Source organism: Gorilla gorilla, chromosome 14, assembly GCF_029281585.2.
Source record: "Gorilla gorilla gorilla isolate KB3781 chromosome 14, NHGRI_mGorGor1-v2.1_pri, whole genome shotgun sequence".
Taxonomy (NCBI): Eukaryota; Metazoa; Chordata; class Mammalia; order Primates; family Hominidae; genus Gorilla; species Gorilla gorilla.
Genome location: NC_073238.2, coordinates 42,339,247 through 42,362,090, shown reverse-complemented (window position 1 = coordinate 42,362,090; position 22,844 = coordinate 42,339,247). Strand labels below are relative to the sequence as shown.

The 22,844-nt window shown below is 44.9% G+C and overlaps 1 protein-coding gene across 1 annotated transcript in view; it reads left to right on the top strand.

Moving 5' to 3' along the window:
• Nucleotides 1–22,844, top strand: part of FLT3 (fms related receptor tyrosine kinase 3) — a 97,763-nt gene that overhangs the window by 63,881 nt on the left and 11,038 nt on the right. The window contains exons 10-22 of the mRNA XM_019039485.4: nt 51–154; nt 1,312–1,420; nt 1,682–1,860; nt 2,954–3,060; nt 3,147–3,279; nt 3,370–3,474; nt 9,025–9,135; nt 10,068–10,221; nt 12,360–12,442; nt 13,835–13,962; nt 18,875–18,997; nt 21,793–21,904; nt 22,240–22,339. Of these exons, the coding sequence (XP_018895030.4) occupies nt 51–154; nt 1,312–1,420; nt 1,682–1,860; nt 2,954–3,060; nt 3,147–3,279; nt 3,370–3,474; nt 9,025–9,135; nt 10,068–10,221; nt 12,360–12,442; nt 13,835–13,962; nt 18,875–18,997; nt 21,793–21,904; nt 22,240–22,339 (1,548 nt within the window). The remainder of the gene's footprint in view (nt 1–50; nt 155–1,311; nt 1,421–1,681; nt 1,861–2,953; nt 3,061–3,146; nt 3,280–3,369; nt 3,475–9,024; nt 9,136–10,067; nt 10,222–12,359; nt 12,443–13,834; nt 13,963–18,874; nt 18,998–21,792; nt 21,905–22,239; nt 22,340–22,844) is intronic.

The window sequence follows — 22,844 nt, the reverse complement described above, 5'->3', positions numbered from 1 at the left end:
ATCTCCTGTAGCAATCGGGCTAAATCTGTCTTTAATTCTTTTTCAAACAGCATATCCAAGTTTTGCAATCATAAGCACCAGCCAGGAGAATATATATTCCATGCAGAAAATGATGATGCCCAATTTACCAAAATGTTCACGCTGAATATAAGAAGTAAGTTAAATTGCTGAGAATTTGATTTTTATTTTTTAATTCCTTAATTTTTTATTAGTCTTAACTAGGAAAAGTTAAGTAATGGCTTAGAAGGGCTACTACAAAACTGTTTTTGTACGCTGAAGTGTTTTGAAACTTTACTCTCATATCTACTGGCATTGATCATATATCTCTTTATTTTTTATGTTATTTTGTTCTGTTTCATTTTTAAGACCGAGTCTCACTCTACCACGCAGGCTGGGGTGCCATGGCACAATCATAGATCCCTGTAGCTTCAAACTCCTGGGCTCAAGTGATCCTCCTAAGCTTCCCGAGTAGCTGGGACTACAGGCACGCGCCACCATGCTCAGCTAATTTTAAAACCATTTTTGTAGAGAGGGGGCCTCCCTTTGTTGCCCAGGTTGGTCTCAAACTCCTGGCCTTAAGGGATCCTCATACCTTGGCCTCCCAAAGTGCTAGGATTACAGGCGAGAGCCACTGCACCTGGCCATATATCTCTTTCTGTGTGTATCATCAGAAGCTGAAAGACTTATTTCACATTGTCTCTGAATATGAATTAGTGTTATGACTTTATTGATTTTAGTATTTTGAAAGGTCATGTTAAGGAAAGGCTGAAAGTCATTTTATCTCTCATTTATTTGTTTTTAATAATTTTCATTTCTTTGGCTTGTAAAACAATGAGAAGTCCAAGTTCTCCTGAAGCTAAGAATCATTTTAAGGCATGCAAACAGGTGGAGGTCTGTACCTCAGCTCTCTCCAGGGGGAGGCTGGCAACGGAAAAATGGTGTGTAGCAGAGAGGTTGCATGGCAAGGAGGTTGCATGGCAAGGAGGTTGCATGGCAAGGAGGAAAGAAGAAATTACCAGAGGTCTGGAGGCATCCTAAATGAGACATCCTCCCAGAAGCACAAACTGCCCTGGAGTAAATGGGTAGCCTGTACTGTAGGCAACTTTGAAACTATTTCCAGAAAGTACCATACTCCATGAGCTTATTTTATTTTATTATTTTCAGAGACAGGGTCTTGCTGTGTTGCCCAGGCTGGTCTTGAACTCCTCGGCCCAAGTGATCCTCCCGCCTTGGCTTCACAAAGTATTGGTATTATAGGAGTGAACCACTATGCCCAGCCAGTGAGCTTATTTCACACGTTCTTTTCTGTAGGGAAACCTCAAGTGCTCGCAGAAGCATCGGCAAGTCAGGCGTCCTGTTTCTCGGATGGATACCCATTACCATCTTGGACCTGGAAGAAGTGTTCAGACAAGTCTCCCAAGTAATAAGGACATTGATGCCTCTTATAATGGAAGAACATAAAACTCTCTGACCTGTTGACTCTTTCATGAATACAGTTTAAGAGGAAATGATGAAATATTTAAAATGCTAACCTTCTCAATCAGCCATAACTCTCAATGGTCATAGACTGTTTCTGATAACTTATACTGGATGAATCTCTTTTAGAACTCGCTGCAGAAATCCTAACTTCCAATCTGATGACAGCTCATCTGTCTAAATTCTTTGCCATTTTTTTTTTCAGCTGCACAGAAGAGATCACAGAAGGAGTCTGGAATAGAAAGGCTAACAGAAAAGTGTTTGGACAGTGGGTGTCGAGCAGTACTCTAAACATGAGTGAAGCCATAAAAGGGTTCCTGGTCAAGTGCTGTGCATACAATTCCCTTGGCACATCTTGTGAGACGATCCTTTTAAACTCTCCAGGTACAACATTTGCTCTTGTGATATTCCACCATCAGGAATTCCCCATTAGAAGTTAGTCCCCATCGCTGACTTTTACTTGGGGAATTTTACAGGAGAGTATAGGGTCAGTGTGTGAGAAAAGGTTTCTTGAGTCAGGCAAGAATCCCCAGAGAGACTGTTTCGCAGGTTGGGGCGGAGTCCTGCCTGTGCCCTTGTGACTCATGTGTCACAGTGACCGGGAGAAGCAGAAACTCCCGGTGTGGTGAATCTCCATGGAAAGATCTAACTCTAGAGAAACAGATTTTGTCACTTGGAGTCTCTGTCATTTTCCCTTTTGATTAGCCTCCTTATTTGCCCTCAGCTTGCTGTTTTATAATTTTTGGTTTGCTTTTTAGAGCCCTCCTAAGTTAAACAATTGTGAAACCTGGCTGCCCACCCTAGTAATTAGGATCACCAACCTCACAAAACTGACTTCTCCACTTTCATGTGCGACCTTCATAAAAGGGATATGAACTTCTTTTTTCTCTGACTTGTACATCCTGTGGGTTTAAATCCATGCATTTTTTTTTTTTTTGAGATGGAGTCTCGGTCTGTCACCCAGGCTGCAGTGCAGTGGCGTGATCTTGGCTCACCTCTGCCTCCAGGGTTCAAGCGATTCTCCTGCCTCAGCCTCCCAAGCAGCTGGGATTATAGGCACCTGCCACCACGCCCAGCTAATTTTTGAATTTTTTTAGAGATGGGATTTCACTGTGTTGCCTGGGCTGGTGTCTAATTCTTGGACTCAAGTGATCCTCCCATCTTGGCCTCCCAAAGTGCTGGGACTACAGGCGTGAGCCATCGTGCCTGGCCCAGATGTAATTCTTGTAAATTTACCCTAGTAAATGGTTTTAAAGAATGGATTGAGAATAATCTGCAATTTTCTAGGGAGGAAATGTGTCCTTTACAGGGACATTGCCTGATTTTCTGTGGGGAGTAGAGTATATGTGGAGTGGTTGTGAGGACTGAAAATGATTATTACTGAAACAGGATGTGAGAGATTATAATGAGTTGTCCACTATTTATAATGTCACACAGGAATTCTGTTTCATCGCTGAGTGACACTCTTTTGTTGCAGGCCCCTTCCCTTTCATCCAAGACAACATCTCATTCTATGCAACAATTGGTGTTTGTCTCCTCTTCATTGTCGTTTTAACCCTGCTAATTTGTCACAAGTACAAAAAGGTAAAAGCAAAGGTAAAAATTCATTATTCTTTCCTCTATCTGCAGAACTGCCTATTCCTAACTGACTCATCATTTCATCTCTGAAGCAATTTAGGTATGAAAGCCAGCTACAGATGGTACAGGTGACTGGCTCCTCAGATAATGAGTACTTCTACGTTGATTTCAGAGAATATGAATATGATCTCAAATGGGAGTTTCCAAGAGAAAATTTAGAGTTTGGTAAGAATGGAATGTGCCAAATGTTTCTGCAACATTTCTTTTCCATTGGAAAATCTTTAAAATGCACGTACTCACCATTTGTCTTTGCAGGGAAGGTACTAGGATCAGGTGCTTTTGGAAAAGTGATGAACGCAACAGCTTATGGAATTAGCAAAACAGGAGTCTCAATCCAGGTTGCCGTCAAAATGCTGAAAGGTACAGTATAGTGGAAGGACAGCAACAAAGATGCACAAAAATGGGAGGCCCAGTTTCCCACCCATGCCTTCTTCTCTTTTCCATCCTTTTAATGGTTACTGTTTGCCATGTTTCAAGGCTAGAAATGGAGTGGATTGGGGTGTCAACCCAGTCATGAATACAAAATTCAAGTCATAAATACAAAACTCCACCTCTTCTTCCACTTCTCTCTTTGTTTATTTTTATTTTATTTTATTTTTTTGAGACAGGGTCTCACTCTGTCACCTAGGCTGGAGTACAGTAGTGTGATCATGGCTTACTGCAGCCTCCACCCCCTGGGCTCAGGCTCCTAAGCAGCTGGGGCTACAGGCACGCACCACCACGCTCAGCTAAGTTTTTTATTTTTGATAGAGACGGGGTTTCACCATGTTGCCTAGGCTGATCTGGGACTCCTGAGCTCAAACTATCTGCCCGCCTCGGCCTCCCAAACTGTTGGGATTATAGGCGTGAGCCACTATGCCAGGCCTATTTAGTTTTTATAGGCTTTGATATTTGGGGATACAGTTGCCACAGGCAGAAGTTCTTTCTTACATTTGTTTTGTTTTATTTTGTTTTATTTTTAGAGACAGGATCTTGCTCTGTTACCCAGGCTAGAGTGCTGTGATCATAGCTCACTGCAGCCTCGACCTCCTTGGCTCTAGCGATCCTCTCACCTCAGCCTCACAAGAGTGTGCCAAGACAATTGGCTAATTTTTTTTTTTTTTTGTAGAGATGGTGTCTCACCATATTGCCCAGGATGGTTGCAAACTCCTGGCTCAAGTGAGGCTGCCTTGGCCTCCTAAAGTGCTGGGATTACAGGTGTGGGTTGAAACAGACTCTGGGTAGGAGAGAAAACTGGGGCCCTTTGTATCCTCACTTCATTGCTCCATCCATTCCGATCTGGCGTCCAGCCCCATTGCTGGCCTCACCGTTACCACCGCTGACCCAGCAAAAGCATCTCCAGCTGGCTCTCTTGCTAAGGTCAACGGTGACCTCAAACCAAACCAAGCCTAACGGATATTTTTCAGTCCTCATTACTTGATTGTTCAGCATGAATTGATGCTGTTGATTCTTCTCTCCATCCAGAAGCTTTCTTTCTATGGGTTTTGTGTCACCATATTCTGGTTTTCCTCCCACCCCTCTGCCCTTCTCAGTCCTTTGTGGGCTCATCTTCTTCCATCCAGCTTTTGTTGTTGTGGCTGATTTTGAAACACAGCCTTGCTCTGTTGCCCAGGCTGGAGTGCAGTGGTGTGATCTCAGCTCACTGCCACCTCCACTTCCCAGGCTCAAGCCATCCTCCCACTTCAGGCTCCTGAGTAGGGGGGACTACAGGCATGCGCCACCATGCCTGGCTAATTTTTGTATTTTTGGTAGAGATGGGGCTTCGCCATGTTGCCCAGGTTCCGTCCAGCTTTTTATGGGGCATCCCTGTAGGCTTGCTCCTGGACCGCCTTGCGTTTTCGCTCCACACACTCAACACAGTCCATCCCCACTACGCCCGTGATGTCCTCCCATACACCAAGGGCCCTCATGCTTGCGTCTCCTTTCGGAGCTTCAGGTTCATATGTTAAATGTTTGGATGTCTCAAAGGTCCCTTTAACACGGTGTATGCAAGGTGAATTCCCCTAACCCTGGCCCTGCACCAGCAGTCCTCTCTGTGACTGGTAATGAATGCCAGTGAATAAATAACCACATTCTATATAGTTGGGCACACTAGAAACCCGTGACTTTTCCTTGACACCTTCCTCTTTCTAACACCCTGTGAGCTAATCCTATCAGGTTTCCGCTTAGTGTCTCTTGATTCCATCCTCATCCCTCCGTCTCTATGACCACCACTCTAGTTCAAGGCTCTCTCCTGGACAAAAGCTTCCAAAGCAGGTTCCTGTATCCACTCTTGCCTCCCTTTGGCTTCTCCATGCTGAGGTCCAAGTGACAGTGGCGAAAAGCTAAGCAGATCAAATGGCTTTCCTACTTCACATTTCCTCCACCACCCGCATGGCTGGGCCACCGCCGCCTCCCCACCTCTTGCTCTCGGCACCCCAGAGCGCTGGCCTTCTTTCAGTTCCCCCAGCACTGTCCTCCCACCCACTGTGGGGCCTTTGCACAAGTGGATCCTTCTGCTTCCCCTTCCCCTTTCATGTAGGTATCTCCCACTGCCCCCTCAGATCTCAGCTTAAACACCACTTCCTCTGTCTCACACCACAGACAATATTGAGGCCCTTGCAATGTGCGACATTAGCTCTCTGCAGGCTTTCCCCCGTAGAATCCATCACCTTTGTCATGACATTTTTTAACATCCAATTGTTGTCCCATCTGTCCAGTAGCCCCTGTGCCTCATGAGGGCAGGGTCTGTGTCTGTGGTGCTGTGCTCTCTCCTTTCTCGACCTTTGCCCACTCTTTCACAACCCTCAGTACTGTTCTCCTCCCCTTCCACCATGAGTCACCTGGCCAGCTCCCATTTTTCTTCAGGACTCAGTTTAGACATTGAATGCTCCTTTCTCCACCCCTCCAAGGCTAAGGTAGCTATCCCTTTTGACCCTACAGTACCCCTGCACTCCTTTGCCACGTTGCATTTTTTCTTTTTTTTTTTTTTGAGACAGAGTCTCACTCTGTCGCCCAGGCTGGAGTGCAGTGGCACCATCTTGGCTCACTGTAAGCTCTGCCTCCTGGGTTCACGCCATTCTCCTACCTCAGCCTCCCTAGTAGCTGGGACTACAGGCGCCCACCACCACGCCCGGCTAAATTTTTTTGTATTTTTAGTAGAGACAGAGTTTCACCGTGTTAGGCAGGATGGTCTCGATCTCCTGACCTCGTGATCCGCCTGTCTCAGCCTCCCAAAGTGCTGGGATTACAGGCGTGAGCCACCGTGCCCGGCCCAACGTTGCATTTTTTCTTTTTCTTTCTTTTTTTTTTTTTTTGAGATAGGGTCTCACTCTGTCACCCAGGCTGGAGTGCAGTGAAGTCATCATAGCTCACTGCAAGCTTGAAGTCCTGGGCTCAAGTGATGGTCTTCAGCCTTTCCGGTAACTGGAACTACATGCATGCACCACCATGCCCAGCTAATTTTTATTTTATTTTATTTTATTTATTTATTTATTTTTATTTTATTTTATTTTTAAGTAGAGACAAGCTCTTGCTATTTTGCCCAGGCCTTTCTTGAACTCCTGGGTACCAGCAATTCTCCCGCCTGTCTCAGCCTCCCAAGATGTTGGGATTAGAGGCACGAGGACCCACGCCTTGCCTGCCGTATTGCATTTATGGCACTGTATTGTCATGGCTTATTTACTTCTCTGCCTTCTCCAGGAGACTCTAAGATCCAGGAAGACAAGGGTTGTGTCTTGTTTTTCCTTCATTCCCCAGTGTCTAGGACATTGGCTCTTACAGAGTAGGCACTCAATAAATACTTGTTGAATGACTGAACGAAAGAGGTAATGGTACATGAAAATGCTTAGAAGAAGCTAAGCATGCTGAAAAATATATTATTTTAGCCATGAGGAATAGGACATGAACAAGTAAAGCCCCGAATCCCTGTCCAGCGTGAAGCTGAAGACATGATGTATTAGGGGGTCCCAGTGCCCACAGGAAATACCACCCCCAAGCTAAAATCTTGGAAACAAGGATACCCCTGAGAGCTTGCCCAAACCAAAATAGAGGATGTCAGCACCGGAGAAGCCACTATAATGGTTAGGATGCCTTCCTGGAGAAAATAATGGAACCTGTCAATCGAACCAAATCTTCACTGAATGTAAAGAAGAGTTACTATATCTGGAAGAAAAAATCTATTCACAGAGGGGTGGTGCCTGGAGCCTGGAGAGGGAAGTCCAGAGACCCTGCCCTTGCCCCTGTGGCTGCCCGGGCTGCCCTGACCAACTGCACATCAGCCGCAATGACAGGAGCCCTTGGATTCCATAGTGACTTTCCTCACACTGTGCTTCTAAGTCAGCTTATAAGTACAGTTTGCTGAGCTATCTGGAATTTTCCCTAGAGAGAGAATGCATTGGCCAACCAGTATGTTCTAGCCTGCTTGGCAGTTTTATTTCTCAATGTCAATTAATGGGTCTCTTGAGCACTTGATAGTGGGAATTAGTCCTTTTTGACCTTCTCCCATTGGACTTGCTGGCAAATCTAATGTTCTAGACCTGAGGGCCACAGGCTAGAGTCAACCATGCTCACAACACTGTTATCTCTCTCTGACTACAACAAATTCAAGAGTTCAAACAAACAAAAAGGACATTTCTCCCTTCTGTTAGCTTGTACTGAGGAGGAAAAGCATGTATTACTATTTTGTTTGTTTGTTTTGAGGGCCAACTGTAAGGATTTTTATTTTGGTAGGTAGAGGAAAGTCCTGTTGAAAGGTGCATTACCAGATTCAACATTTATACTATAGTCTTTGTTTTGTTTTGTTTTGTTTTGTTTTGTTTTTGAGACAGAGTCTCGCTCTGTCACCCAGGCTGGAGTGGTGCAGGGGCTCAATCTCGGCTCACTGCAACCTCTGCCTCCCCAGTTCAAGGGATTCTTTTGCCTCATCCTCCTGAGTAGCTGGAATTACAGGTACGCACCGGCACGCCCGGCTAATTTTTTGTATGTTTAGTAGAGACAGGGTTTCACCATGTTGGCCAGGTTGGTCTTCAACTCCTGACCTTAAGTGATCCACCCGCCTTGGCCTCCCAAAGTGTTGGGATTACAGGTGTGAGCCACTGCGCCCAGCCCTATACTACAGTCTGAATTCTGCCTTAGGCTGGGCATGGTGGCTCATGCCTGTATTCCCAGCACTTTGGGAGGCGGAGTTGGGAGGATTGCTTGAATCTAGGAGTTCAAGACCAGCCTGGGCAACATGGTGAGACCCCAACTCTACAAAAAATATAAAAATTAGCTGGGCATGATGGCCTGTGCTTGTAGTACCAGTAACTTGGAGGGCTGAGGTAGGAGGATCACTTGAGCCCAGGAGGCAGAGGCTACATACAGTAAGCTGAGATCATGTCACTACACTCCAGCCTGGGTGACAGAGTGAGATACTGTGTCAAAAAAAAAAAAAAAAAGAAAGAAAAGGAAAAAAAAAAAAGAAAAAGGAGAAATTCTGTCTTAAAACACAGGATATTGATTGTTTATTTATTTATTTATTTTAAGAGGAGTTTCACTCTTGTTGCCCAGGCTGGAGTGCAATGGTGCAATCTCAGCTAATTGCAACCTCTGCCTCCCACATTCAAGCGATTCTCCTGCCTCAGCCTCCCAAGTAGCTGGGATTACAGGTGCCTGCCACCACGCCTGGCTAATTTTTGTATTTTTAGTAGAGACGAGGTTTCACCATATTGGCCAGGCCGGTCTTGAACTCCTGACCTCAAGTGATCCACCCACCTCGGCCTCCCAAAGTGCTGGGATTACAGGCATGACCCACCATGCCTGGCTTCTCTCATAATTTTGAATTTAAATAAATAATGCAGATTGACTCTGAGCTGAGAAAAATTTTATTTAATGACATAAAATTCGTATTTTACTTGAGTTTTACATTTTTAATGCTCCTTTCTTTGACAGAAAAAGCAGACAGCTCTGAAAGAGAGGCACTCATGTCAGAACTCAAGATGATGACCCAGCTGGGAAGCCACGAGAATATTGTCAATCTGCTGGGGGCGTGCACACTGTCAGGTAACCCACTTCCACGAAAATCACCTCATCAAAAAGACTGTAGCTTGATGACAAAGAGGATGTTTGCTCTCTCTCTCTCTCTCTCTTTAATTCTTTTTCTTTTCTCAGTCACAGTGTGAACTCTCAAACCCAAGTGGAATTAGACACTGAGCACTCTATAAATCAGAGGGGTCAAAATAAAGAATGCCTCATTCATCTGCTTTATCGGGATATATTGCATAATTCTCACCTGCTTAAAAACAACAACAACAACAACATTGCAAGTACATTTGGTGGTGTCTGTGCTTCTCTCCCAGCTTGGAAGCTGGTGCACAGGCGTGGTGAGAGTGGTTACAGAGCCTGGCCACTGCCCCAGTTGGGCTGCCGTCAAATACGGCACAGCCTAGCTAGGATATCAGACTTTACTTTCCCAGAATTCTCTGGGGCATGCCCTCTGATCCTCTCTCTTCTGCCTAGAAATACCCAAATGATGTGCCCAAGGTTCATTCTTTCTGCAGCAGCAGGCCTGGGGCTGGTACTAAAAGAAAGGAAAAAGAGGAAAGTGAATCTGAGAGAGGACGGGGAATATATTTCTCCCTCCTCAAGCAAACAGCAAATCAGCATATAGTTACCAAGTGTTCACCTATAATACACAGCTAGAACATTACTTTCAGTTGCCAACTGGAGAATCCAGGAGGCCAGTGGTATTGGTGAGGCCACACATACAAACAAGGGCCACAGAGAATGTCAAGAAGATGCTGCTTTCCAAAGAAATTTGAGCAAAAGCTGAAACTGAATTTAAAGTATAAGAAGAGCTAGGCTCAGAAAAAGTTGTACTGTCCCCAAGTCAGCAGAGAACCGAGCCCTCCTAAGAGTATGTTGTCTGCTACATAGACTTCTGAAATAACAGTTTGCTTTGTGTATGCCTATAATTGAAACTGTAACTATTTCAGGACCAATTTACTTGATTTTTGAATACTGTTGCTATGGTGATCTTCTCAACTATCTAAGAAGTAAAAGAGAAAAATTTCACAGGACTTGGACAGAGATTTTCAAGGAACACAATTTCAGTTTTTACCCCACTTTCCAATCACATCCAAATTCCAGGTAAGAGGCTGGGTCAGGGTTTCATAATTACACATCATAGAACGTAGACAAAGTGTGCTGTTCAAACACACTTCGTTGACCAGTTTCTAAAGGCACTGTGAGGCCTGTGGGTCCTGCAACCTAGAGATTTCCTGAATCTTTGCTATAGTTTCCCTGTTGACATGGAACAACGAGTCCTGTCCCTTTCCTTCAGTACAGGTACTATAGCTGAGCTAGTCTCTCTCCACCCATGCCTGCATCACACCCTAGACGCCTATTTGGTTTGGGGAAAGGTGCATTATTCAGTGTTTCAGGACACCTGGTTGCCTCACAGGTATTGGTAGAAAGAATGAAGACTTTTTCCAAAGTCCTTAACATATTCAAAGAGAGCAGCTCGGGTCCTGGGACTATTGCGCAAAAGAACGCTGAACTCAAATTGGATTCTAAGATATTAGGATGGATTGATTGACACGTGATGGGGACACAGTAAAGTAGCAGTAACCTTGTCTCTTCTCTGCGTTTATCCTCCGCATCTATGGGGATCCTGAGAGATGCTTGGTCCTGCAGGGATTTATTGCTTTAGCGGGCATAAATGAGGGCTGTAGGAGTTTGCTGGATCTCCTCCTCATCCTTGAACTTTCTTGCTAATTACTTGAGCATCATGGCTTTGTAGCACCTTTCTCTGAATGGATTCCCAGGCATTCTGATGGAGGCATTCGTTGAGCCTTGGAGCATTCTTTTTTTTTTTTTTTCAGACAGAGTTTCGGTCTGTTGCCTAGGCTGGAGTGCAATGGTGTGATCTCGGCTCACTGCAACCTCCACATCCCAGGTTCAAGCGATTCTCTTGCCTCAGCCTCCCGAGTAGCTGAGATTACAGGCATGTGCCACCACGCCCAGCTAATTTTGAATTTTTAGTGGAGACAGGGTTTCACCATGTTGGTCAGGCTGGTGTTGAACTCCTGACCTCAGTTGATCCACCCACCTAGGCCCTGCAAAGTGCTGGAATTACAGACATGAGCCACCGCACCTGGCTGAGCCTTGGCGCGTTCTTATTTCCCTCCTTGTATGGAAGTTCTCCCTTATTCTGAAGGGTATTTGTTTATTGGAGACTTTTTTCTTTACCAGGGGCTTTTTAGGGATACATTTGAGAGTCCCGGCTTTGTTTTCTTAGAATGTAAGTTGTAAGTGCAGGCCTCTGGCCTTCCAGGTCTGAGACACAGACCCAGTGTCTTAAAGCCACCAGGCCCCACGGAGATCCCCATGCACGTCCATGTGCAGCTGCCCTTAACCTGTGCATGCCCGTCACACCAGTCCTCCCCTTTACACTCATTTCCCAGCTCATCATCTAGAAATGAGAACTCTATAAAGCCACTCATATTCTGGAACAGAGGGGCTATCCTACTGAGTCCGATGTGTGTGACCAGTATCCACTGGTCAGTACTTAGCCCCTTTGATTCGTTCTGTTCACTGGAATATTAAATACACTGAAATTATTCCTTTTGGAATATTTGTGGTCTGAAAGCATGAAGCCATTTCCTAAAGATATGTAAATTGTAAATTGGGTTAAACTCATATATTAGAATAAATTGAATCATGATCTATTTATAATTCCTACAGAGCTCCTCAGGGAAGAATTTTTATATACCTTAAAAGAGATTTGTATTATTGCTATTTATTAATTTCACAGTAAAAAGAAATGAGCTTTACAAAGGCAAACTGGAAAAAAGAAGGATGGTGAAACGCTTACGGGACTCTCGGGAAGATCTGTATTATGTGAGGGAAAGTGGGCTGAGTTCACAAACCAAAGAATGAGATCGATGTGAGTCCTGGTTCCACTCGAATCATATTTATCTCACTGTGCCTAATTTCTCTTTTATAAAATGCCACCCATCTCATAGGTTGTGGCAAGGATTGAGTGAGGTCCTTTTTGAACTGTAAGATTCTATATGGAAAACAGGGATTACTTTTATCTTAGACTGGCAAGCCCAGTTACACAGATGTTTTTAATGTACACAAAAAATGGACAAATGGATGGTGTGCTTTTAATTTAAAAGTCAATTTATAACTGGAATCCATTTATTTGATGAATTACATTTTTAAAATAAAATGTCTGCTGAGAAGAATAATGTAAATAATGAAAAAACAAAATTTTTTAATAGCATGCCTGGTTCAAGAGAAGTTCAGATACACCCAGACTCGGATCAAATCTCAGGGCTTCATGGGAATTCATTCCACTCTGAAGGTAATATTTTATTCTAAGTAGTAGCACTTTAAAATGGAAATGAATGCAAAAGTTTTATGTTAGCTATTTTTTAAAAGTGTATAAACACAAAAGCATTTTAAAATTAGCTAATTGTCAGATGATAGCTAAAAGCCAGTTTGTATACTGTAGATTTTATGTCAACATTCAACTAATAAACACTGAGGACTATTTTATTTGGTCAGATTATTCATTTAAAGTCATGTATTAATTACAGCCATCTTATTACCTGACAAGTGGAAGAGATAATGAGTTCCGAAGTTACATAGAATTTGGATTAACTTCTGCTTACTTTGCTTTCTGACTGGATGACTTTGGACAAGTTATGTGACCACCAGAATCACAATTTTCTTGTTTATAAAATAGGCCTAACACTACCTTCCTCACAGGACTGTTAGAAGGAGTAAATGAGGGGTTGGGCGTGGTGGCTCACGCCTGTAATCACGCCTTGGGAGGCCGAGGCAGGCAGGTCACCTGAGGTCAGGAGTTCAAGACCAGCCTGGCCCAACATGGAGAAACCTTGTCTCTACTAAAAATACAAAAATTAGCTGGGTATGGTGGTGCACACCTGCAATCCCAGCTACTTGGGAGGCTGAGGCAGGAGGATTGCTTGAACCCAAGAGGCAAAGGTTGCAGTGAGCTGAGATTGCACCACTGCATTCCAACCTGGGCAACAGAGTGAGACTTCAACTCAAAAAAAAAAAAAGAAAGAAAGAAAAAAAAAGGAAGGAGTAAATGGAAGAATATAAAATGCACAATACAGTTTATAAAATAGGATAGATGGGCCGGGCACAGTGGCTCACGCCTGTAATCCCACCACTTTGGGAGGCTGAGGTGGGTGGATCACGAGGTCAGGAGATCAAGACCATCCTGGCTAACATGGTGAAACCCTTCTCTACTAAAAATACAAAAAATTAGCATGAGCCTGTAGTCCCAGCTACTCGGGAGGCTGAGGCAGGAGAATCCAGTTGCAGCATGCCAAGATCGTGTCACTGCACTCCAGCCTGGGCGACAGAGCGAGACTCCTTCTCAAAAAAAAAAAAGGGATAGACAATTAATATTAATTCCTTTCCCACTGTGACAGCCCTACCTAGTGCAAAAGAGAAGTATCTGAAACTCCTGACTAATCAATCAGGAGGTCATCGGTCATCAAAGCAGTTCCAAAGTTTATCTCTAACCAAAACAAGTCTCCAGTGACCCTTCATAGGCGGCATAAACAGGTCATCTCTAATGCTGCCGGGAAGATAATGCGATAGCTTCATGTGTACGTCTTAGCACCTCACCTAACTCTGGCTTGAATAACCTTCCCATAGAGATTTAATAAGGCAACTTCTTAGAGTTTTGGCAAAAGTGAAGACTGGCTCTATTTTACAGATGAAATTGAATATGAAAACCAAAAAAGGCTGGAAGAAGAGGAGGACTTGAATGTGCTTACATTTGAAGATCTTCTGTGCTTTGCATATCAAGTTGCCAAAGGAATGGAATTTCTGGAATTTAAGTCGGTATGCTCCTTTTAAAGAAAAAACAAACCAAAAAAAGATTTGAAAAGATGTGCTTATATATGTTTTCTTGTTTATTTTAACTTGTATCCCTTAAAGTCTGCCTTTTCTCCCCTGTTCGCTGTTGGAGTCACCTAGCATGTTACCTTGGCTCTTGGCTAATTGTAGTAGCATAAAGGCTTGGGATCCCTTTTGAGGTCACGGCTAGCCCAGCCCTCCCAGGCTGCACAAAGTCCCCTGAAACTTCCAGGGCTGAAGGTCGAGATAGGAAGTCCTCAGAAATCCTTCCTCAAAACAAAGCATAGCATTGTCAGTCCCTTTCTGAACGGCTGTTCAGGTTGTGCCCTGCATGTGGGCATTCAACCCAGGGGATGAGTGGAGGCTGAAACCGAGCCAGCCACCCTGAGTGTCTTTGTCTAATTCTCACCCTACGTGCTGTGGGCTGGCAGCAGTCCTGCAGGCTCACTGCCTCCTCTGTTGCTAACCCCAGATCCATTCGTTGGTAAGGCCCGGGAGCCTGCTGTGAACCATGTCTCTACCCCAATTTTGCACTCTTTTTGAACTGCCTTTCCACCTGCTGTTCTCTGTGATTTCAAATGTCTCCTGCCTATAAGCAGATCATAGCCCACTCTCTGGCTACCTTCCTTCCTCGTTTGCTTGCCTTTCATTACCTTCTCTTTATTTCCCAAAATTCTTCCCCCTCATTTTTCTTGCAGTCTTCTAATCTCCTCCTCCTCTTCTCCACTTCCTTCCCCTTGCCTCTTCTCTCCTGTTTTCTCTCTGAATTTGGAAAGACTACTTTCAATTGTATTTTTTTGTTTTGTTTTGTTTTGTTTTGTTTTTTTTGGAGACAGAGTCTCGCTCTGTTGCCCAGGCTGGAGTGCAGTGGCGTGATCTTGGCTCACTACAACCTCTGCTTCCTGGGTTCAAGCAATTCTCATGCCTCAGCCTTCCGTGTAGCTGGGACCACGGGTGCATACCAGCATGCCTGGCTAATTTTTTGTATTTTAATAGAGATGGGAATTCACCATGTTGCCCAGGCTGGTCTTGAAATCCTGAGCTCAAGCAATCCACCTGCCTCAGCCTCCCAAAGTGTTGGGATTACAGGCGTGAGCCACCACACCCGGCCTTTTTTCTTTAAAAAATTACTGCCTCAGCCAGATGTTCATGGTGTGTGTCTGCAGTTCCAGCTACTTGGGAGGCCAAGGTGGGAGGACTGCTTGAGCCCAGGAGTTGGAAACTGCAGTGAGCTAGGATCGCACCACTGCACTCCATCCTGGGTGACAGAGCAAGACTCTTTCTCCAAAAAATAAAAAATAGGCAGCCGGGCGCGGTAGCTCACGCCTGTAATCCCAACACTTTGGGAGGCCAAGGTGGGCGGATCACGAGGTCAGGAGATCGAGACCATCCTGGCTAACACGGTGAAACCCCATCTCTATACAAAAAAAATTATCCGGGTGTAGTGGCGGGCACCTGTAGTCCCAGCTACTTGGGAGGCTGAGGCAGGAGAATGGCATGAACCTGGGAGGCAGAGCTTGCTGTGAGCCGAGATGGCGCCACTGCACTCCAGCCTGGGCGACGGAGTGAGACTCCATCTCAAAAAAAAAAAAAATTAATTAAAAATAAATAAATAGGCTGGGCACAGTGGTGTACATCTGTAATCCCAGTGCTTTTGGAGGGAAGCCCAAGAGTTCCAGGCTGCAATGAGCTATGACTATACCACTGCCCTTCAGTCTGTCTATTCAAAATAGTAATGAAATAAGCTTAAAAGCAATAATAATACAAGTTTTAAAAAATTACTGTCACAGTAATATTTCCGCACCTCTGAACTGCGAGGCACATTCTTCTCTTCATTTTCCCCACCTGCTGTTTGGATTCTTCTTGCTCACGCATCTTGCCCACCTGAGTCTTTCTCTATTTCACTTATACAACTACAATCCTGCTTTCACAAGCATTTTTTTTTGTTTTTGAGACAATGTCTTGCTCTGTTGCCCAGGCTGGAGTGCAGTGGTCCGATCTCAGCTCACTGCATCCTCTGCCTCCCGGGTTCAAGCGATCCTCCTGCCTTGGCTTCCCAAGTAGCTGGGGTTACAGGTGTGCACCACCACACCTGGCTAATTTTTTGTATTTTTGCAGGGATAAGGTTTCGCTATGTTGGTCAGACTGGTCTCAAACTCCTGACTCAAGTGATTTGCCCGCCTCGGCTTCCCAAAGTGCTGGGATTACAGGCGTGAGCCACTGTACCTGGCCCACGAACATCTTTATAGAGGTGGGAGAACACCTACTTAGATTGTCTGGCCTGGTTTGCTGCCCATAGCTAAGTAAATACTCAAACTACTCCCAACTGGCAGTCAAGGGGCACTGCTTCCCCTTCAACCCCAGGCTTGTAATAATATGAATTTTTGAAGAACATCCAGTTTCTTAGGACTTCTATCCTTTTATCTTCATATCAGGCCTCCCCTTTGAATCATGCGTGTCATTGTCCCCTTCTTGTCTCTCACCGCCTCCCTGATATTCCTCTGGGTGCCCCTCAGTTTCCTCTATAGGCCCTTGACTTCATCAAACATTTGTTGAGCCCCAGCTACGTGCCAAGCACTGTACTAGATGCTGGAGATACAGAGTCAGTTATGATATGACTCCTGGGCTCGAAGATCTTATGAATGATAGGGGAGACAGAGACAAGCAAACAAGCAAGTCAAAGATGACACTGAGGCTGGGGGTGGGTGGCTCAGGCCTGTAGTCCCAGCACTTTGGGAGGTTGAGACGGTGGATTGCTTGAGGCCAAGAGTTCAAGACCAGCCTGGCCAACATGGCAAAACCCCATCTCTACTAAGAATAGAAAAACAGCCAGGCACGGTGGTGCACGCCTATAATCCCAGCTACTTAGGAGGCTGAGGCATGAGAATCGCTTGAACTGGGAGGCAGAGGTTGCAGTGAGCAGAGATTGTACCGCTGCACTCCAGCCTGGGAGGCAGAGGTTGCAGTGAGCAGAGATTGTGCCGCTGCACTCCAGCCTGGGAGGCAGAGGTTGCAGTGAGCAGAGATTGTACCGCTGCACTCCAGCCTGGGAGGCAGAGGTTGCAGTGAGCAGAGATTGTACCGCTGCACTCCAGCCTGGGTGACAGAGTGAGACTTTCTCAAAAAATAAAAATAAAAAATTTTAAAAAGTTTAAAAAAGACAACACTGTAGCATGATAAGTGTTGTGACTGAAGTAAGTTCTGGGAACCCAGGGGAGGGATCTGCACAGCAGACCTGGTTGGGGGAAGGGGAGATGCAGCGGAAGAGGCTTTCTGAGGGAGTGCGTGCTTCATGCTTGGACTAATGGAGATTTTTGAAGGAAAAGGAAAACCAGCAGGGAATGTGGGATAGGATAGGAAGCATGGAATCAGGAGGAGTTTTTTTTTGGAGAAAGGTAATGAGTTGGACATACTGAATGTGAGGTGCCTTGAGCAACCAAGTAGAGCGTGGTCTAGCAGACACTTGGACACTTCTCCTGTCTGAAGCTCAAGAGAAATGTTTGGGTTGGAAATAGGGATGTGGGCAATGGTGGTTGCATCCCTAGGTTTGGATGAAATGGCTTGGGTGAGGGTGTGGGATGTGAGGATGCAGCCCTCAGGAGTAAGAGTAGGCTCGTGCACAAAGCCCCTGAGGGAGACAGGAGCTGGCAGAGCAGTGGGGAGAAAGCAGGAGTGAACCATGCGCAGGGTTCCCAGAGGAAGGACCAGAAGCGGGAGGGGCTGGCCACGAGCAGCAGACACCACAGGAAGGTCCCATCAGATCGAGACTGTGTGGGTGCCAAGCCAGTCAGTGCAGGCCTTGGCCAGAGCAGCTTGGGCAGACAGGCAGGAGGAGGAGGCAGGTTGCAGACCTGGGGTAAAGTGGGCAAAGTGAAGGTAGATGGCCCTGAAAAAACTGGGTATGGAGGAGGGAGCTCTAGAGGGGCTGTGGCACAGGGCTGCCAGTGTTCATGGTGCTGCTTTTTATTTTTTAAAGATGAAAGAGTGTACATTGGACCTTTGCTACTAGTACCCTGTTCCCCTTCAGATCTTCCTTTGTAAAGTTCATTTTCTTGTCAGACCCCTTTGATTAACATCACGACATCTCTCAGCTCAGGGACTCCTTCTAATTCCAGTTCAGTAAACCTCTCCAAACTCATTTTTAGCTTTTTGTTTTTCCGATTATTTCCCTCGATATTACTCCATTTATTCCTAAAGCTATTTTCCAGTCAGAAAAGAGATGCTGGCCAGGCGCGGTGGCTCACGCCTGCAATCCCAACATTTTGGGAGGCCGAGGTGGGTGGATCACCTGAGGTCAGGAGTTCGAGACCAGCCTGACCAACATGGCGAAACCCCATCTCTACTAAAAACACAAAATTAGCTGGGCCTGGTGGCGCATGCCTGTAATCCCAGCTACTTGGGAGGCTGAGGCAGGAGAATCACTTGAATCTGGGTCGGAGAGGTTGCAGTGAGCCGAGATCACGCCATTGCACTCCAGCCTGGGCAACAAGAGTGAAACTCCGTCTCAAAAAAAAAAAAAAAAGAAAAGAGATGCTATTTCTCACACCCACAATAAGAGTACTGGAGGACAGCTCTGAGACTCCCTCTGGAGGCTCAGGGGAAGGCCCCTGTTGGGGAGCCTCTCACTTTTGCTCAGAATCTGCAAAAGATCTGCTCCTGTTTGGCCTCTGGGGATGCTTCAGAAGCCGCACAAATAACTGCAGCCACCATAGCTGCAGAATTAGGTCTCCTATATTCACTTTGTTGCACATCATCATGGCCGCTCACGGCACGGCCCAGTAAAGATAAGAGGCCTTCCATCACCGGTACCTCCTACTGAACTTGAGTCTAGAAGAAAGATTGCACTCCAGGATAATACACATCACAGTAAATAACACTCTGGTGTCATTCTTGACAGTGTGTTCACAGAGACCTGGCCGCCAGGAACGTGCTTGTCACCCACGGGAAAGTGGTGAAGATATGTGACTTTGGATTGGCTCGAGATATCATGAGTGATTCCAACTATGTTGTCAGGGGCAATGTGAGGCTGCTATTTCCTACTTATTTTTATACGGCTATTTTGTGTTGTGTCGTTATCATGGTAAACAACTGCACTCACTGTGGTGCATTTTTGATTTATGGTAACATCAAAAAACCCTCACAGCAGTCTGCTTACTTATGCTTAAAAGGTTTTTCTGCAGCTTCAGGGAATCTTCCATCTATAATAAAAGCTGAGCAAAATAGCATCACATCTGTCCTTGGGCTAGCTAGTCAGAGTAGATCAGTTAGGGGCCTTTGAGTGCAAACCTCACTTTAAAAAACCCAAAATCTCAATACTTGCACTTAGTTCAGTTATCCTAGCTATAAAGTGACGATTGAGTTATGTTTTCAATTATGTGAAAAGCTAATAGTCACAATAAAGCACTTTAAAACATATATAACACATAAATACCTACAAAATGTTAAAGCTAAATACTTAAATATGAATTAATGAATATTTATCATCCTTTTACTGTTAACACAGGAAGACCTAAAACGTGAGTGAATTGGCCGGGCGCGGTGGCTCACGCCTGTAATCCCAGCACTTTGGGAGGCCGAGGAGGGCAGATCATGAGGTCAGGAGTTCGATACCAGCCTGACTAATATGGGGAAACTCCGTCTCTACTGAAAATACAAAAAATTAGCTGGGCGTGGTGGCGTGTGCCTGTAATCCCAACTATTCGGGAGGCTGAGGCAGGAGAATTGCTTGAACCCAGGAGGTGGAGGTTGCAGTGAGCTGAGATTGTGCCACTGCACTCCAGCCTGGGCAACAAGAGCAAAACTCTGTCTCAAAAAAAAACAAAAAAAACAAAAAAAAAAAAACAGTGTGAATTGACTTGGTAATAAAAAACTAACACAGATGTGTAGTTTTATGTGTAACACAGATGTGTTTACAAAAAGAACTATTAGAAGTAATAGATGACAAAAATGTGTAGTTGAAAATGTGTGTTTTTAAAGAATTACAACACCTGGCTGGGTGCTGGTGGCTCACGCCTTTAATCCAAGGCACTTTGAGAGGCCAAGGTGGGAGAATTGCTTGAGCCCGGGTTCAAGACCAGCCTATGGAACATGGTGAGACACTCAACTGTCTCTATAAAAAATAAAAAACTAGCTGAGTGTGGTGGCACACACCTGTGGTCTCAGCTACTTGGGAGGCTGAAGTGGGAGGATCACTTGAGCCCAGGAGGTCGAGGCTGCAGTGAGCTGTGATCATGCCACTGCACTCCAGCCTGGGCAACAGAATGAGACCCTTTTTTTTGAGACCCTGTCTCAAAAAAGAATTCCCTACTTGTGAAATAATAATAATAATATTAAATGCTGATTTAGTGCTTACTATGTGCTAAACATCTAAGTGCTTTATGCATATTAATTCATTTATTCCTCAGAGTACCCACTTGGAAACTGAGGCACAGAAAAGTAACTCGCCCATGGTTACACAGCATGTGGACTTGAACAGGAATAGTCTGAGCCCCGAGTCTGTGCTAACCGCTATGTTGTAGTGTTTCCCATGAGGGTTATGCACTTACCTCATAGCGTTGATGTGGGAAAAAACCAATAAAACCAACATGAAAGCACCTTGTCCAGGGTGAACATCCAGTAAATGTGAAAAGTCAAATTAAACTGTATTCCCGCTAGAAACAAATAATCATCTTAGCTGATTTACGATCTACTCCTACTCATCATAGACTGCTCATATGTAGTCATTCAGTTTCTACCCCACCAGCTGGTTGTCTCATATGTGGGAAAGTGAATTCCATTTGGAACCACAATTAATTTCTTTAATTAATCAAATTAACCAGACTTGCCTGCATGAATCAATAGCTCATCAGTATGCATACATTTAAAAGAGGGTTTACTTGGCTGATTAAGCATGTGCTGATTAAACATGTGCTGTGAAGGACTCCTCAACCCATGTAAAAGAAAATCAGTACAGCCAGGTGCGGTGGCTCACACCTGTAATCTCAGCACTTTGGGAGGCTGAGGCGGGTGGATCACGAGGTCAGAAGTTCAAGACCAGCCTGGCCAACATGGTGAAATCCCGTCTCTACGAAAAATACAAAAATTAGCTGGGCATGGTGGTGCATGCCTGTAATCCCAGCTACTTGGGAGGCTGAGGCAGGAGAACCACTTAAACCAGGGAGTCTGAGGTTGCAGTAAGCTGAGATAGCGCCATTGCACTCCAGCCTGGGCAACAAGAGCGAAACTCTGTCTCAAAAAAAAAGAGAAAGAAAATCAGTACAAAGCTCTGCCCCAATAACCTACCCATCTTGTGTCTTGATTCTAGTCTGAGACTATACTAAGTCAAAACTCCCTTTCATGCTAGTGGAAATTATTAAAGCCACAGAAGCCAGACTGGCATCATTTCTGGAAGTGATGACGTGGGCTCCCCTCCCGACATTCTTGTGGATGACATTTCCACTAAAGGTCTTCCCAGAAATGCTTTAACAGAAGATCTCACTAATTCACTAGTACCCACTTACCCCTAGGCAACTGACTGGCTATTCCTTAATGGAAAGTACCTCTTTCCAGTGGAAAGATGGCAAGTTAAACTTACCCATTCCAAGCACAAGCCTTTGTTCAAGAGGAGTTGTAAAGAAATATGCCTTGTGTTTTAGGCTAGTATTATTAGAATGTTAATTTGAAAGTGAAAACCTTTCACGTGAGGAATGTGATTTTCTCAATAAGGCATTAAGAGTGGTCTTAGGAAGATGATGCATTTCATCTTAATACAAAAGAAAAGAAGTCATGTCTGTATGTGGAAAATTCACCATCTTATCTCCTCTGGGTTTTCCACAGGCCCGTCTGCCTGTAAAATGGATGGCCCCCGAAAGCCTGTTTGAAGGCATCTACACCATTAAGAGTGATGTCTGGTCATATGGAATATTACTGTGGGAAATCTTCTCACTTGGTAAGTTGGGCAGCTGCTGGCCTCCCTTGACTCCGGGCTTTGCATCCTCTGCTCTCTCGGTGCCCCCCACCCCTCCCCCCAACACTGATGGGTCTTATTTGTATTGCAGCCCATGACTTTGTGTTTATTTGCTGGTGTCCTTTAGCCTGTCTTCCTCACTGGTCTATAACCTGCTTGAGAGCGTGAACCGTGACTTCTTTTTCTCAGCCACAGCCCGTGTGCCTGCAACAGTGTCTGGCACATGGCAGATCTCAATACGTGTTTGTTAATTGAATGAATCAATAAACAAATGAAGAAATGGATGAATGGCTGCAATTGTCTAATGTTTTCCTCAGGTGTGAATCCTTACCCTGGCATTCCGGTTGATGCTAACTTCTACAAACTGATTCAAAATGGATTTAAAATGGATCAGCCATTTTATGCTACAGAAGAAATGTAAGTTCAAGTCAGACTGTAATTTGGTTGAAGTCAGAAAGGTACAGTCTGTCTACTTCCAAATGCATGACCAAAAAAAGTCAAACTCCTTAGTGCGAAGTGTATAGGATTCTTTTTTTTAAAAATAGAAGTGAGGTCTTGCTGTGTTGGCCAGGCTGGTCTCAAACTCCTGGCTTCAAGCAATCTTCCTGGCTCAGCCTCTCAAAGTGCTGGGATTACAGGTGTGAGCCACCACACCCGGCTGTCTGATTCCATTTTAAAAAGAAAAGAAAACTTTTTGTTTTGGGAGTTTCTGAACAAAGCTGAACATTTCCTGTCCTCAGAGGCACCTGTTTCCCGGTTTTAATTCCTTTGCTTGAGGGCTCCATGAAGGTCATTCGATTCTATCCACTACGTCATGTTTCTTTAAATGCATTTCTGCCCATCTGATTTCTCCTTTCGGATATGAATTCAAAATCTGGTAGAGGACTTGCCACAAAACAAACATGCTGTAAATAAGCAGCTC